This window comes from Lissotriton helveticus, chromosome 5_1 (assembly GCF_964261635.1).
Source record: "Lissotriton helveticus chromosome 5_1, aLisHel1.1, whole genome shotgun sequence".
Taxonomy (NCBI): domain Eukaryota; kingdom Metazoa; phylum Chordata; class Amphibia; order Caudata; family Salamandridae; genus Lissotriton; species Lissotriton helveticus.
In genome coordinates, this window is record NC_136065.1 from 941348208 (window position 1) to 941364670 (window position 16463).

A 16463-nucleotide genomic window follows, 5' to 3' on the forward strand; every position below is an offset into this window, starting at 1 on the left:
CCACCGGCACCCATTTCATAGCATTGAAAAGTTACCACATCCTAAGTCTGAGCATTGTATTGGACAATTATAATGATCTTTGACTGGCTTTTTCCACCTACATCCTTAGCAGTCTGCAGTAACTGCAGAACGGAACATCCTGAGTTGGTAGAGGTATTCGACAGTGATAAACCAGCTCCCCAGTACATGCCACACACAATGGCTTTCAGAGAGGAAAATAATTACTTTCAAGACACTTTGGATCATGCACAAATATCTTTGAGGAATTCGTTTTGTTGTTTTAGACTCCTGCTTGGCAAAATGTATCCCGATTCTGACCGACTGCAATAAGATGATTCTGGAAAGCACAAATAAATGATTATGCTGTTTTCAATAGGTCTGCTTGATCAGAATGAGCCTGAGCTCCCAGGGATTTTAAAGAGTTCTCTAATTCCTTTATGAAAGTGATTTTATGGCACTGTGGTTTATATGCTCACAGTGCTCCATGTTGTGACAAGCTGAGGACAAAAGTCATTAGCTAAATTTTCGATGTGCCTGCTTTAAAAGATGAACAGCACTTGACAGGGGATTCTGGCCACGTGAAAAGGGGTTATTTTCTTCTGTGTATGTTTAGTAAAAATTGGTTATATACTAAGCACTGCACAGACGCTTATTTGACACTGCATAGTTATGCTCTGAACTCGTTGGCTTATTTTAATGGAATGTAAATTGAGGCAATAGTTTGCGTCGCTTTGGGCCACCCAAGCCCGCTAACAAAATTTTAGAGAAATAATCCTCAATATATCCACGTTTGTGTGTCTGCCCCAGTGAAGATGTTCTGTTATAAAGGTTACCTCCACCATACAGAAGCACATGAGGGTTGAGATAAAAATACAGGCTAAAGTAGTAAGCAAGCAATCAAACAATACATGCACTCTCAATAGGTAGATGGGATGCCTCAAAGGTGATATAAAGGTGGGACAGCCTTCCTACGAGGTATCAAGGAAACTAGGAGAGAATCTGTGCATTTTAAGATGTGGGTGCGCAATTACAATAACATTTATAATATCACTGCTGTAGAAAAAGAAAATATATTTATATATCGTTAATAACATCTTTACATATCTCATTCTTAAAATTACATTTAGGTACTGATACTTTGGCATGTATTACTTCATCCATGTTGTCCCCATTTTCATGGGGTCGAGGCTGTGGTTTCCTGTCCAAAGAATGTGTATTTGAATGTGGCATATTCCTTGGTGTTGGCAGCGGTGGATTTGGTTTAGATAATGGTGGATTCGATTTAGGAGATGGCTGATTCGACATTCGAGGCAATGCTGAACTTTGCTTTGCCATTGAGTTTCTTGGCAGGCTTGGGAGCGGTATGCTGAATGGCTGCTGCTTGCTGGCTCCTCCTTCTTTTCCTCAAATAGAAATAAAAGACAGCGTTAGCTCTAATGACATTTATTTTTACTTTATTTTATTTATTTATTTTTATTTTATTTAATGCGATTTTATATAGCACGAACATTACCCGAAGGTGTCAGAGAGCTTTACAAAAGAACCAGTTAGTTGCGTTACATAAGGACTTTGGATTAAATGAGTTACATAAGAGATATAAAAGAGGAACAAAATTGAAAATGTACAAGTGGGGCAAAAGGAGGGAAAAAATGCAAATGTTCAAGTTGTAAAGTCACACAAGGAAGAGATACAAACGGATAAACTCTAAAATCACATAGGAATGGTAGAATGTACAATGGTCTACTGCATATACTAGTGGTTAGAGCGCTTTACAAAAGGACCAGTTACATTACATAAGGACTTCGGAGTACATCAGTTACATAAAAGATATCCAACCCAGTGAACAACAAACTACACAGATCCTGCAACCGAGTTCCCCATATCCAGTTCTTGGATTGATACCACTGAGAACATAATATTGTTCTAATTGAATAATATAAATAATGTTTGAATAAAGTACTTGGCATCCAATGTTAGCAGCAGCGGTCACAAGAAGGAGTGGTTGAGGCTAATTGTAAAAAATGGGAGGTGTACTGTGAAAGATAATACATACAATCCCACATTAACGCCTCATCCCAGTACTTACTCAATTAGGGTTTGCTCCCTCAAGGCAAATTCCCAAACGATCAAAGAGGAACAGAGCGGGCGGTGATCCAACACTATCCCCAACATTTATCCGGCCCCACTCGCCCTCCTCACCATGGACTAAGAAACCTGAGATCTTGGAGCCCGCCAGAGCCTTCATCAAAGATGGATGCCCAAAAACAATAAAGGAAGTGTTGTAGGTAAGTTTGCCCTTTACCACCAATGTGGGGACATTGAGGAAGAAAACAAGTTACTTACCTGTAACTTTGGTTCCCCAGTATTGGTAACTTTCATAGATTCCCATGCTTTGTATCATTCCCCGTCGTCGGAATGGGAGTCTTGGTAACAAAAATACCATAGCTGTAGGTACAAAAGACCAAGGAAAAAGGCCTAGGCCTCATTCCCTTTTGTAGCATATCACCCTCTTTGTGTAAAAGAGACCAAACTTAGGCCTCAACCAATCAGAAGTGCCTCACCTCTTAAACCTTCCTGAAGGAACCTCAGAGCCTCAGATTTTCGTAGCCGTTGTGTACTTAGACACCATATCCGCTGTAGGCTGAGCTTTCCTCGGGGAGGTGGGTGGGCGCATGGGAATCTATGAAAGTTTTCAATACTGGGGAACCAAAGTTACAGGTAAGTAACTTGTTTTCTTACCCCAGTATTGGAACTTTCATAGATTCCCATGCTTTGTATCAAGTAGCAAGCAGTTAGCAACAAAATCACATTTTGCATCATCACAAAATAGCAATAGGTAACATGACATAAAGATACAAAATGTGAAAGACGGAAGGTGGGAGAGAAAGGAAAGCTCACCAATCATTGGAAGAGGTTCCTCAGAACAGCCTGTCCTACTGCCGCATCATCTTGTTGTAAGGACTCCAAGCAGTAATGCCTGGTAAAGGTGTGAACGCTGCCCCAGGTAGCAGCTCTGCAAATGTCTTTAATCTGCACCCCCGCGAAGAGGGCTGTCGAAGAAGCCACAGATCTCGTGGAATGTGCTCGAATCTTTCCAGTCAGAGGTTTTCCTGCAGCAGTATGACAATGCAGAATGGCACTCGTGATCCATCTTGAAACACCTTGTTTGGATAGTGGAAGGCCCTTGCTGGGACCCCCGAAGGCAACAAATAATTGTGAGGTTTTCCAAAAAACCCTTAGTACGCTCCAAGTAGAATTTCAAGCACCGTTGCACATCTAGCGAATGTAATGCTCTCTCTGCTGGTGTAGCCGGTTGAGGAAAGAACGCCTTCAGAATGAACGGCTCATTCAAGTGGAAGTCCGAGGGAACTTTAGGCATAAACCTCGGATTAGTGCGCATGAATACAGTGTTTCTCTTGAATTGAAGGAAAGGTTCTTAGATAGTCAAGGCCTGCAATTCTCCAACACGACTAGCCGACGTGAGAGAGAGGAGGAGAGCCAATTTCCATGAAAGGTATTTCATGTCAGAACGATGGATTGGTTCAAACGGGCCCTTCATGAGTTGAGAAAGGACTAGATTCAGATGCCATGTCGGAGGAGGCGGTCTCACTGGTGGATAGACTCTGAACAAGCCCTTTAGAAGTTGCTTGACAATTCTTGAAGACCACAAGGAGGGCCCAGACCCAGTCCTCCTGAACCTAGATATTGCCGCCAAATGGACCTTAATCGATGAATGGGCTAGTCCCGACTTAGCTAAGGACAGCAGATAAGGAAGGATCTGATGAGGCTTGGAAGCGAAAGGGTCAATGCTCTCTTTGCTGCACCAGCAACAAAATCTCTTCCACTTAAGATGGTAAGTCCTGTTCGTGGAAGGAGCCCTTGCCTGAGAAAGGACCTCCTTAATCTCACTTTATATGGGTAGGTTCATAAACTCTCGCTGCTCAGGAGCCATGCAGTCAGGTGTAATGACTGCGGATCTGTGTGCCAAACTTGTCCTTCGGACATCGTGAGGAGATCTGGTAGAACCTCCAAAGGAAGAGGAGGAGCTATCGACAGCAGATGGAGTTCCGTGAACCAGAACTGCCGCGGCCAAGCAGGGGCTATCAGGATCATCCTGCACGGCTCCACCTTGATCTTCCTGATGAGCCGTGGGATCAGAGGTATGGGAGGAAGAGCGTAGACAAATGTCCTCGACCATGCTATCGAAAGCGCACTCCCCAGAGAATCTCGATGGGGAAGCCTGCTTGCATAAGACCGGCATTTCTTGTTGGTCGGAGTGGCAAAAAGATCGACCTCCGGTCTGCCCCACTGGCTGAAGACCTCCTCCAAAACTGTCTGATTCAATTCCCATTCGTGGCTGACTGAGGATGACCTGCTCAGTCTGTCGGCGTTTTCGTTTAGGACGCCTGGTAAATGTTCTGCCTTTAGTGATATCCTCTGAAGGATCACCCATTCCCAGATCTGCTGAGCTTCTTGCGACAATGGATGAGATCTGGTTCCTCCCACCTTGTTCACATAGTGCATGGCCGTGGTGTTGTCCGTTCTGATCTGCACTTGTGAACCTTCCAGGCGAGGAAGAAAAGCTTGCAGAGCCAGCCGTATCGCCCTGAGCTCTAACAGGTTGATATGGAGGCATCTCTCCTGGGGGGGACCAATGACCGCTGACATGCAGGTCTTGCATTACTGCCCCCCAACCCTCCAGTGACGCGTCCGTTGTTACCACTTGTGGAGACGGGTCGCTTACGAAGGATAGACCTTGGGACAAGTTGTCTTGATTTGTCCACCACAAGGCCGCTTCCTTCATCCTTGGAGTGACCGTCACTCTGTCCTCGAATGAACCGTGGACTTGTTTCCACTGGTTGTCCAGTTGTTCCTGCAGAGGACGCATTCTTAGTCTGCAATGGGGAATTAGTGGGATACACGATGAAATTACTCCCAGTAGAGACTTGTAGCGGCGTACAGAAAGACACCTTTTTGTTTGTAAGTCCTGGGCCAAGGTCTGTAATTTTTCCCTCCTTTCCGGAGTAGGGAAGGCTGTTGAGAGCTTTGAATCCAAGATGGCTCCCAGGAAGCGAGCCTTTCTGGACGGGACCAGGGAAGACTTCTCTTTGTTCAGAGTGAGTCCCGGATTCTGAAACAAATTGGTACAAGCTTGAACAGCCTCCAGAGCTGCCTCCCTGGACGGAGCTTTCAGTAACCAGTCGTCCAGGTAAGGGAAGACCTGAAAATGGTTCCTTCGCAGGAAAGCTGCTACTGGCGCCAGCACCTTTGTGAAAATTCTGGGGGCCCGAGCGGAGTCCAAAGGGTAAAACCCTGAACTGAAAATGGCTCTTGGCTACTGTGAATCGCAGAAACCTTCTGTGTGCTGGGTGAATCGGAACGTGGCAATACGCATCCTCCAGATCGAGCGTGGCCATGAAATCCCCCGGGCTGATCAGCTTCAAGATGTCCTGGAGAGAGACCATCCGGAAGGACAGGGAGATGAGATAGGTGTTTAGCTCCCTGAGGTCTAAAATGGGGCGCCACTTCTCTAGCATCTTCCTCACCAGGAAGAACCTGGAATAAAATCCTTGCCCCCTTTGGTTTGAGGGGACTGGCTCTATTGCTCCCTTCCGGAGCATCTGTTGGACCTCGAGCCGCAAAAGACGCTGGGGTTTCGATGGAATGGCTGCCGGGGGCTTGGGTGGAGGGACTTGCGTGAATTCCAAGGTATGCCCTTTCCGAATGATGTTGAGCACCCATCGGTCCGATGTTATCCTGGACCAGTTTTGAAGGTATTTGGTGACCCTGCCTCCAACTGATGAACTCTTGAAGGAGGGTCCAGTAGGAAGATCATGGAGGCCGCTATTGGCGCTTGGACGAATCCCGTCCTCGTCCAGCCTGTTTTCCTTTATTGTAAGGCCTGGAATAGTTGGTAGACTGGCCCTGCCGCTGTTGGTAAGGCTGACGGTATTGCTGGGAACCTGAGCCCATGGTGGAATAGCGTTGTTGTTGAAATGATCCTCTGTAGTTACCACCTCTACCTCTGGATCCCTTAAAAGGAGACTTTCAGTATTGGAGGGTCCCCAAGGACCTGGCCGTCTCCGTGTCCTTTTTTATCTCTTGAAGAGTGTCGTCAATGAGTTTGCCGAATAATGCCTCACCATCAAAGGGAAGATCCAGGACCTTGTTTTGGATCTCAGGCCGAAACCAAGTAGCTTTGAGCCATCCTTGGCGGCGGAGGACTGCCGCCCCAGCCAAGGAACGGAACGCCGTTGTCGCAATATCCATTGCACAGTCAATGATTTCCATCGACGTCGCTTTGTTCAGAGTGAGTCCCGGATTCTGAAACAAATTGGTACAAGCTTGAACAGCCTCCAGAGCTGCCTCCCTGGACGGAGCTTTCAGTAACCAGTCGTCCAGGTAAGGGAAGACCTGAAAATGGTTCCTTCGCAGGAAAGCTGCTACTGGCGCCAGCACCTTTGTGAAAATTCTGGGGGCCCGAGCGGAGTCCAAAGGGTAAAACCCTGAACTGAAAATGGCTCTTGGCTACTGTGAATCGCAGAAACCTTCTGTGTGCTGGGTGAATCGGAACGTGGCAATACGCATCCTCCAGATCGAGCGTGGCCATGAAATCCCCCGGGCTGATCAGCTTCAAGATGTCCTGGAGAGAGACCATCCGGAAGGACAGGGAGATGAGATAGGTGTTTAGCTCCCTGAGGTCTAAAATGGGGCGCCACTTCTCTAGCATCTTCCTCACCAGGAAGAACCTGGAATAAAATCCTTGCCCCCTTTGGTTTGAGGGGACTGGCTCTATTGCTCCCTTCCGGAGCATCTGTTGGACCTCGAGCCGCAAAAGACGCTGGGGTTTCGATGGAATGGCTGCCGGGGGCTTGGGTGGAGGGACTTGCGTGAATTCCAAGGTATGCCCTTTCCGAATGATGTTGAGCACCCATCGGTCCGATGTTATCCTGGACCAGTTTTGAAGGTATTTGGTGACCCTGCCTCCAACTGATGATCTCTTGAAGGAGGGTCCAGTAGGAAGATCATGGAGGCCGCTATTGGCGCTTGGACGAATCCCGTCCTCGTCCAGCCTGTTTTCCTTTATTGTAAGGCCTGGAATAGTTGGTAGACTGGCCCTGCCGCTGTTGGTAAGGCTGACGGTATTGCTGGGAACCTGAGCCCGTGGTGGAATAGCGTTGTTGTTGAAATGATCCTCTGTAGTTACCACCTCTACCTCTGGATCCCTTAAAAGGAGACTTTCAGTATTGGAGGGTCCCCAAGGACCTGGCCGTCTCCGTGTCCTTTTTTATCTCTTGAAGAGTGTCGTCAATGAGTTTGCCGAATAATGCCTCACCATCAAAGGGAAGATCCAGGACCTTGTTTTGGATCTCAGGCCGAAACCAAGTAGCTTTGAGCCATCCTTGGCGGCGGAGGACTGCCGCCCCAGCCAAGGAACGGAACGCCGTTGTCGCAATATCCATTGCACAGTCAATGATTTCCATCGACGTCGCTTCCCCCTCCTGCAAGATCTTCTTTGCCTCAGACGTAGACTCCGGAGGCAGCTGGTCAAGGTACGGGGCGACATCACACCAAAGCTGGCGGTCGTACTTACCCAAGATTGCTAGGGTATTAGCCGCTCGCACCAGCAAACTTGCCATCGACGAGAACCTCTTCCCCACATTATCCAACCTCCGCCCTTCCTTGTCCGGAGGAGTTGTTAAGGGAGCAGAGGGGTTACGGGATTTCCTCTGCGCTGCCTGTGAGATCACAGAGTCCGGTCTTGGATGACCCGTTAAAGCCGCTGGACCATCATCGGGTGCCACGTATTTTTTATCCAGACGCGGTAGCACAGGGACCACCGTCGCCGGGTGCTGCATAGCCTTAAGGCCCTCCTTCCACAAATGATCCACGATAGGAATGGACCTAGTTGATTTCCTAAATGGTTCTTTGAAATCGTATAAGAAACAATCCGTAGTAACCTTAGGCATGGCTAATTTGAATCTTGCAGCAGCTCTTTCCATCAGCTGATGGAAGCCCCCAATGTCCGCTGGCGGGGAATCCGCCGGATCCGGAACTGGTGATGAGGGATCTGGAATGATATATTCATCATATTCAGTGTTTGGAATAGAGTCATGATCCGACCGCTGATCCTCATCCGAGGAATCATCATGGGCCTCTTGTAACCCGGAGGAATTATGATGGAAGGACATTTGAGGCTGAGGGGAAACTTGAGCCGGAAAAGTAGGCATCACTAATGAGGCCGAAATCCCTGTAGGCGTAGCAGGCGTTGACGTAACGGGAATAGGTCTACTCGCCTTATATTTATAGACTTGCAGCATTTTATGCAGATCTTGAAGAAAAGAAGATGGCACTGTAACCATTTCCTGCTCAGAATGGTGTTGTGACTGGGCCAACTGATGATGACCAACTTCCTCGTGGCCGTATTCGCCCTCAGAGTCAGTGTCCTGGCATTTGACTAGAAGTTGGGAGGGACTATTGGCATGGCTGTACGAGTCCTGGTCATCCTCCTCTGACTCCCCTTCTTGAAAAAGCATGGTGGGCAGTAGGGGAGACACACTCCTCGGAGAAGTCATCTCTGGCGTGATTCGTGTCACAGAAATGGTTATTCTTTTTTCAGAGGACAATATCGTCGACGTTTCTGTCGTCGACGGTTGTATACGCGTCGACGAGATCGGAGTGGTGGAAGTCGTCAGCCGTTGTCATTGTTAAAGTCGTCGTCGTTATTGTCGACGTCGGCACCACCGTCGTCGGTGACATTGTAACTGTTGTCGTCGCCACCTTCGTCGCCGGCACCTTAGTCGTCGGCACCTTCGTCGTCGGCACCGTCGTCGTCGGCACCGTCGTCGTCGGCACCTTCGTCGACGACACCTTCGTCGTCGGTGTCGCCTTCGTCGACGTCTTCGTCGTCGACGTCTTCGTCGACTGTAAATTCTCCGTCGATAGTGAAGAAACCGCCGTCGACGGTACCTTCGTCGACGAAACCCCTGTCGACGGGATCGTCGACAACATCACTCCCGATCTCGATTTTTCCGTCGACGGAACTTCCGCCGTCGACGTCTTCGTCGTCGAGGACTTGGAACTCCTCACAGAAGACTGGGATGAAGGTTTTGTAATGTAAATGTATACTTGTAAAGCGCACTGTTACTCCATCTCGGAGTGTCCTGGCGCTGTATACCGCTGGGGAACCCGTCCTGGCTTTCCCTGTGAGATGGTCCCTCCTGGGCACCCCCAAGGTGCGGCCAGGCATCCCCGGCGCTGATAGGGCCGTTGTGGAGATTAAGCAAGCTATTGCCCAGAGTTGCAGAGTGGGACCCATGATTAGCTTAGGCACCTAGGCGAGAATTATCGAGTCCGCGGACATTGACCCAAGACCCTGCCGCGACGGGAATTGAACCCTGGTCCCGGGCCGACATCTGTTTCAGGGTCTGCCGCTTCTAACCAGTGAGCCACACTTCTCCTTTTTTGAAGGCTGTAGCAGTCTTCTCACCTCTAGAAGGCGTAGCAGGTCCTACCCTCTCCTTTACACCTCGGTGAGGAGATTTGCTGGGACCTGGGCTCTCAGACTCACTGGGGGTCTTTTTTGAGGCCTTGGAAGATCTTTCCATAGAAGGAGAAGGGGAACCCCTACCCCTCTTCCCTGACCTTCTTGAAGAAGACAACGACGCTGCATCCTCACTGTCACTAGAGACAGTCTCCTTCCTGGATTACAGTTTCTGGAGCCAAGTCAGAAGCCTACCCTCACGGTCCCGGAGGGTCTTGGTCGAAAACGTGCAACAGATCTTACAGTCCGCAGCCTGGTGGTCCGGATAGGGCCAATAAATACAGTCTTTGTGCCTATCCTGCATAAAAAAGCCTTTTCTTGCCACAGGTGGAACAGGGCTTGAAAAGGGCTTTTTTCTTCTCCATTTCTGACATCCTGGAAGGCAGCCAACAATCCTGAAGAGAATTTGAAAGATTGTGAAGAAAAAATCCTGAAGTAAATGCTTTGAAGAGTAGAAGTTGAGCAGAGCTCACAGGAGACTCCCTGAGCACAACGTGCGGTAGAAAATCTGAGGCTCTGAGGTTCCTTCAGGAAGGTTCTAAGAGGTGAGGCACTTCTGATTGGCTGAGGCCTAAGTTTGGTCTCTTTAACACAGAGAGGGTGATATGCTACAAAAGGGAATGAGGCCTAGGCCTTTTTCCTTGGTCTTTTGTACCTACAGCTATGGTATTTTTGTTACCGAGACTCCCATTCCATTCAGTGGAGAAGCGTGGCTCAGTGGTTAGAGGCGGCAGACCCGGAAGCTGAGATTGACCGTGGACCAGGGTTCGATTCCCCGCCTCGGCGGGTCTCGGGCTCAAAAATTCCACGGACTCGACAATTCTCGCTCTGGTGCCTACTCAACTCACGGGGTCACACTCTGCAACTCTGGGCCATAGCTTGCTTAATCTCCACTACGGCCCCTCGCGGCGGGATGCCTGGCTTTCACCTTGTGGACACCCTGCCGGGGTTTCTCACAGGGGAATACCAGGACGGGTTCCCTAAGCAAGCGCCGGGACGCTTACGGGCAACCGTGCGCTTTACAAATCCAGCACATTTACATTTACATTCCGACGACGGGGAATGATACAAAGCATGGGAATCTATGAAAGTTCCAATACTGGGGTAATGTTTGTTGGCTAGAAAATTGCTTAGCCTAGGATGTCTGTGTTGAGGAGGCAGATAATCATTCTTAGAACTTGGGTCTCTAGTTGGCAGAGGGTTGCACCTTTTCTAGGTAGGGGCCTATCATCCTAGTCAGAGTAAGTGTAGTACAGTGTACACACTAAAAGTTTACCTGTGCTCACCCTCGGGTAGCTTGGCTCAGAGCAGTCAGGCTAAACTTGAGAGGCAATGTGTAAAGTATTTGTGCATGCACACACAGTAATACAGTGAAAACACCACAAAAGTACTCCACACCAGTTTAGAAAAATAGCCAATACTTATCTGATTAAACCAAGACCAAAAAACAGAAAAATCCAACATACACAAAAAAAAAACACAAATCTCTTCAAGATTAAAGGCATTTCTAGGACTTAGAAACACAATCGCTCCAGTGGGGGCTATATCTACGTACTTGACAAAGTCGAATCTCAAGGTTCGGGGCAGACCGTGAGGGAGCGCCTGCCAGCTTCAGAGTAGTACAGACCCTGATTGCAGTACCTTGAAAACGTTCACAAAACAAACACGTTGCGAGGCACCAGGGAGGTGAAGCGTTGCTGAGGCCAGTGCAGAGTTGGTTCCTTACTATCGATGCAGGTTGTTGGCACGCCAGGGACGTCCAGGATGTTGCAAAGCACAGGGAAGGTGATGCAGCGCTGGCAGCGAGGTGTCGGTTCTGGTGGCAGTGTGAGGTCGATGAAGTGTTGAGGGTAAAGCCATGAGGCGTCAACTTAGTGGTGTTGATGTCATACCACAGGGGCACAGGTGCTGGTGCTGCTGCAGAGTCGGAGTCAGGCGTTGTAAACTTCAGTGGCGCAGTGCTCAAGACTCACGCTGTCTCCAATCTTCAGAGGTGTTGCGGCGGCATCAGGGCCGGCGTTGCAAGTCATGGTCGTAGAGTAGGGAGGTGACGACTGCTACAGTGGAGGCAGCAGCGTGGTGGGGAAGAGCGGTACTGGCTCCGAACTCACACTCAAAGTCTATTGACTGGTTTCTTCTTGTTTAGCACAGCAAACTCACTTCCAAGAGCCTGGAAATGGATTTGGCAAGGTAGGGCTTTAAGCAGGAAAGCCCTGGTGCTGCGGGCGAAATTTTTTATGTCCCTGAGACTTTCAACAGGAGGCAGACTCAACTCAAGCCCTTAGATAACTTTAGAAAGCAGGGTGCAGAATGCAAAGTCCAGTTCTCTCACTTCCAGGACAGAATCAGCAGGCAGCAGGCCAAAATAGCATAGCAAGCAGCAAAGTGACAGTTCCTCCTGGCAGCACAACAGCTCTTCTGCTTGGTAGAATGTCCTCAGTGCAGAGTGTTCTGAGTCAGTGGTGTCAAAGGTCCATTACTTATACCCATTTCAGCCTTTGAAGTTGGGAGACTTCAAAGACATGTCTTTGTAGTGCACAAGACCCTGGGGTAGGCAGCTCTCTGTGAGGGGACAAGCACATCCCCATTCAGGACCAAGTGTCAGCACCTCCCACCACTCTAGCTCAGGAAGACCCATCAGCAGGGTGATGGGTCATGAGGATATGCAGCGCACACGTCAGCTCCCTTCGTGTGTGACTGTCTAGAGAGAATTCACAAAGCCCTGCTGTCATCCAACCCAGACGTGTATTCTAGGGACAGGCAGAGACACAGAATGGTTAAGTAAGAAAATGCCAACTTTCTAAAAGTGGTATTCTCAGACCTGCAATTAAAAAATCAACTTCACTAAAATATGCATTTTTTAATTGTGAGACCAGAGGCACCAAGCTCCAATTTTTGATCTATTTCCATTTGGACGATACACCTGTAAAGTGTTACAAGGCAGCTCCAACGCTAACTTATGGGAGAGATAGGCCTTGCTGTAGTGTTTTTCACTACCAGTACATGTAAAACTTAAAACCACATGTCCTACCTATTAAACATACTGCACCCTGCCCAGGGGCATACCTAGGGCCTACCTTAGGGGTGCCTTACATGCAATAAAGTACCTGGCAAGTACACCCACTTGCCTGGTTTGGGTCTGGCAAGTGGGTGTACTTGCCAGGTCGACATGACAGATTAAAACAGCACACATAGGCTCTGTGGTGGCTGGCCTGAGACAGGTTTGAAGGGCTACTCATATGAGGGGCACAATCCGTGCTGCAGGCCCACTAGTAGCATTTGATTTACAGGCCCTGGCACACACAGTGCATGGTACTAGGGACTTATTAGTAAATCAAATATGCCAATCATGGAGAAACCAAATGCCATTACATTTTACACACAGAGCACATGCACTTTAGCACTCGTCACCTGTGTTGAAGTGCGCAAAGTTGTAACAGCAGCAAAAACGAAGTTCAGCACACAGTCAAAAACAGGAGGCCAAAAGCAAAAAGACAGGGGAAACAGTGCCAAAAGATGCCGGGTCTAACCATCATCAATGAGTAAATACTGGGTCGAAGAAGAGAGAACTGGAGTAATCAAGATTGACAAAAAGTAATCTTGCCAATCCTTTTATTTAAAAAAAAACCAGTAGCTATAATTTTTATAGATCAGAATATCATGACAGAGCAAGCAATGGCTGAAATGGAAATACTTTAATGAAATATTTAAATGAAAATGAAGTATTTAGAGGTGCATACTTCTATCAAGTAGACAAAGGAACATATTGAGCCCAATTCTCAAAGCCATTTGCAAGTGCGAGTCCACATTACAAGAAGTCCAACTTTAAGAAGCAAATGGACCACTTTGCCAGTACAAGCCCCACAAAAAAGTTGACCTTGCACTTGTAAATTCATTTACTCATTTGCAATGTTCTCCCAAGGTGGTGGAAATCGGCTTGGGGTGTTAAAATAAATAAATCTAAGTAACTATTTTAATCAATGGAATAGTAAAAATCCTCTGAAGAGTCTTTTGATTTTCACTGTTGCAACAGATTACAAATATTCAGCAACTAAAGCTATAATTTCATCAATATGTGCATGTGTATTACTTTAATATTATGCTGTTGTTTGCTGAATATTTCTCCTACAATTGGAGTAACAAGCTGGTTAAACACTGCATTCCACATGTTGTTGCGAGTAAAAAAAAATGCAGATGCAAACTAAAAGAAAATGGCTTCATCAGTGCTTGTTCAAGTTTTCTTTTGGTACTGCTTGGCTGGCAGGCCCCAGGCAGCTTGAGCTTCCATCAGTTTTTGTGTACCCCTATTTCTAGAGATTTAACATATAATTCAGTATTGTTTGGCATCATGGGGGACATGAATGAGCCGAAAAGGGGTAATAAATTCAAAGTTGCTCCAAGCAGGCGGCTCCAAAATATATCTTGCTCGGGCCCCATAAATCCTGAAGATGGCACTGGTGTTATGGAGCGAGGAGAAATTGTAAATCTGAGAAAATCTTGAGTCCAATGTAGATGAATGCATTAGAAAAATGAAATTTACTGGTGTAGGTTTATGGACCAACAAAAGTATAATGTTTACATTCCAGATGTTTACTGCAGAAGGGAGTGGTTGTGTATCACTGCCCATGAAAGTACCTGGCAGGTTTAACGTGGCACATCACCACAGCACAGATGCTGGTACCCAGAGGGGCCTGGTACCAGCTTTCATTATAAGGGATATATTTTCTTGAGCGCCATTGTAAAAAGATATCTTTCCAAGGAACTTGCTATTTCCAAGGACTAGCAAATTATCAAGTATTGCCTTTGGGAATCAGTGCAAGCCAACTGGAAGCTTCTTAACAGCAAAAAGCAGAATATACTCAGCTTGGACACCACATTTTTTAAGACAAAATTAAGGACCGTATTAGGATGACGGACGGACCTGCGTCCGTCCGCCACCCCAGAGGTGGAGGGACCGTCCGCAGGGGCAGCGGCGGTCCCTCCGTGCAAATTAGGATGTGACCGCCACCCTGGCGGTCACATCCTGTATGTTTAACATTGCGGCGGGTGCTGTTAAAAATGCAAGCAGTGGATTTGCATGCACAAAGCGGCAGGCACCGCGCTTCGTGCATGCAAATGCAGGGGGGTACCATAGGTACCCCCCATGTGCACCCCCACCCCCCCTTCACCCTTGGGGCCCGCAACGGGCCCCCAAAGAAAAGACCGTATGCCTTTTCGTGGCGGCATTGCCGCCGCGGAAAGGCATGTCCCAGCGCATATCCTAATATGGCTGGCGGTGTCTGATAGACACCGCCACCATATTAGAGCTTTTCCGCCGCGGTCTCGCGGCAGAAAAGCGGCGGACGGTCTACCCGTCCGCCGATGACCCCCCGGCCATCCTAATCTGGCGGGGGGTCTTCCAACACACCGCATCGGGGAATCCGCATCCTCCGGGCTGGCGGTGGCTTCCGCCGGCCCGGAGGATGCGGATTCACCGCAATCGTAATCGGGCCCTAAGTTCCCACATTGCTGTCTAACGAAACCAGAGGATTATTGTTTGAATAGTAGAGAATTTCATTCAAAAAGTGTCTTACATCTGGTTTTGTATTTTAGGGCTGGATTGAAAAATAAGAACCTGGATCAAAGCTCATATTGTGCATGTGCAAAATGACCTGCATATACACAGAGTGCCTTCTGCACATGAATCAGGCTAACTTGGAAAATCTGGGATTGGATGTGTGTTGGGAGAGAGGCAGGCACAGATCTCAACACACCTCACATTCACACAGGGGTGCATTGACGATGACTGCCTGGTGCTCCTCCTGTTTTCTCACTGCAGCCTTAACTAATACAAGCCTGCCACAGACATGAACACAACGTAAGAAATGCGTTACTTACCTGTAACTGCCATTATCCAGTATTGGTGTCTTTCATAGATTCACATGCCTAATCATTCCCCGTCGTCGGAATGGGAGTCCCCGGTACATAAATAAAGTAATGTCCCATAGACATATAGATAAATAGGCCTAAAGGCCTCACATCAGTAACCTATCTCTGCCCTTATGTAGAAAGGACCAAACTCTAGAAAAGAGCCAATCATCTATCACCTCCCTCTAGAACCCTCCTGGAAGGAGCCTCAGTCCCTCAGATTTTCGTACGCACAAAGCTAAGTAGGCGTATTACTGAGAGAAGTAGGTGAGCCCTTCCAGGGGAGGCAGAAGGGTTGCATGTGAATCTATGAAAGACACCAATACTGGATAACTGCAGTTACAGGTAAGTAACGCATTTCTTATACAGTATTAGGGGTGTCTTTCATAGATTCACATGCCTGAATCAGAGTAGCAAGCAATGAACAAAGCACATTTTGGATGGTATAGGATATGCAGGTCATTAGATAACAACATATCAAACAAGTGATAGAAACATGCATTTGCAAGCGAGAGATACCACCTAATTATACAATAGAGAAATGTGCATACATGAGAAGGATTGAGGGATGAAAAGAAGGCTCACCTCTACTGAAACAGATGACGAAGTACCGCCTGTCCCACTGCAGCATCCCTCATGAGTTCTGTGTCCAGGCAGTAATGCCTAGTGAAGGTATGTGGCGACTTCCATGTTGCCGCTCTACAAATGTCTATTACCGACACTACTGCAAACATCGCCATGGATGTAGATATTGCCCTGGTAGAGTGGGCTCGCACCTTAGATTGCAGGGGCTGCCCTGCCTGTTCATGACAAAACGAAATAGCTGCAGAAATCCAGCGGGATATACTTTGCTTGGTGAGTGGAAGACCTCTTCTGGGTCTACTGTAAGCTACAAATAGCTGATGAGACTTCCTGAAGGTTTTTGTCTTTTCAATATAGAATTTAAGGCAGCGCTTAAGATCTAGAGAGTGCAACGACCTTTCCGCTGCCGTCGTGGGATTCGGGAAGAAAG

The 16463-nt window shown here is 47.8% G+C and overlaps 1 protein-coding gene across 10 annotated transcripts in view; it reads right to left on the reverse strand.

The window, feature by feature from the left end:
* Positions 1-16463, reverse strand: part of BLNK (B cell linker) — an 849614-nt gene that overhangs the window by 184499 nt on the left and 648652 nt on the right. For 6 of the 10 annotated variants that reach the window (XM_078643456.1, XM_078643447.1, XM_078643454.1 and 3 more), the window contains one exon: positions 1153-1403. In XM_078643456.1, coding sequence (XP_078499582.1) covers positions 1153-1403 — 251 coding nt within the window. The remainder of the gene's footprint in view (positions 1-1152; positions 1404-16463) is intronic. The other 4 variants (XM_078643446.1, XM_078643455.1, XM_078643452.1 and 1 more) reach the window with 1 other exon arrangement.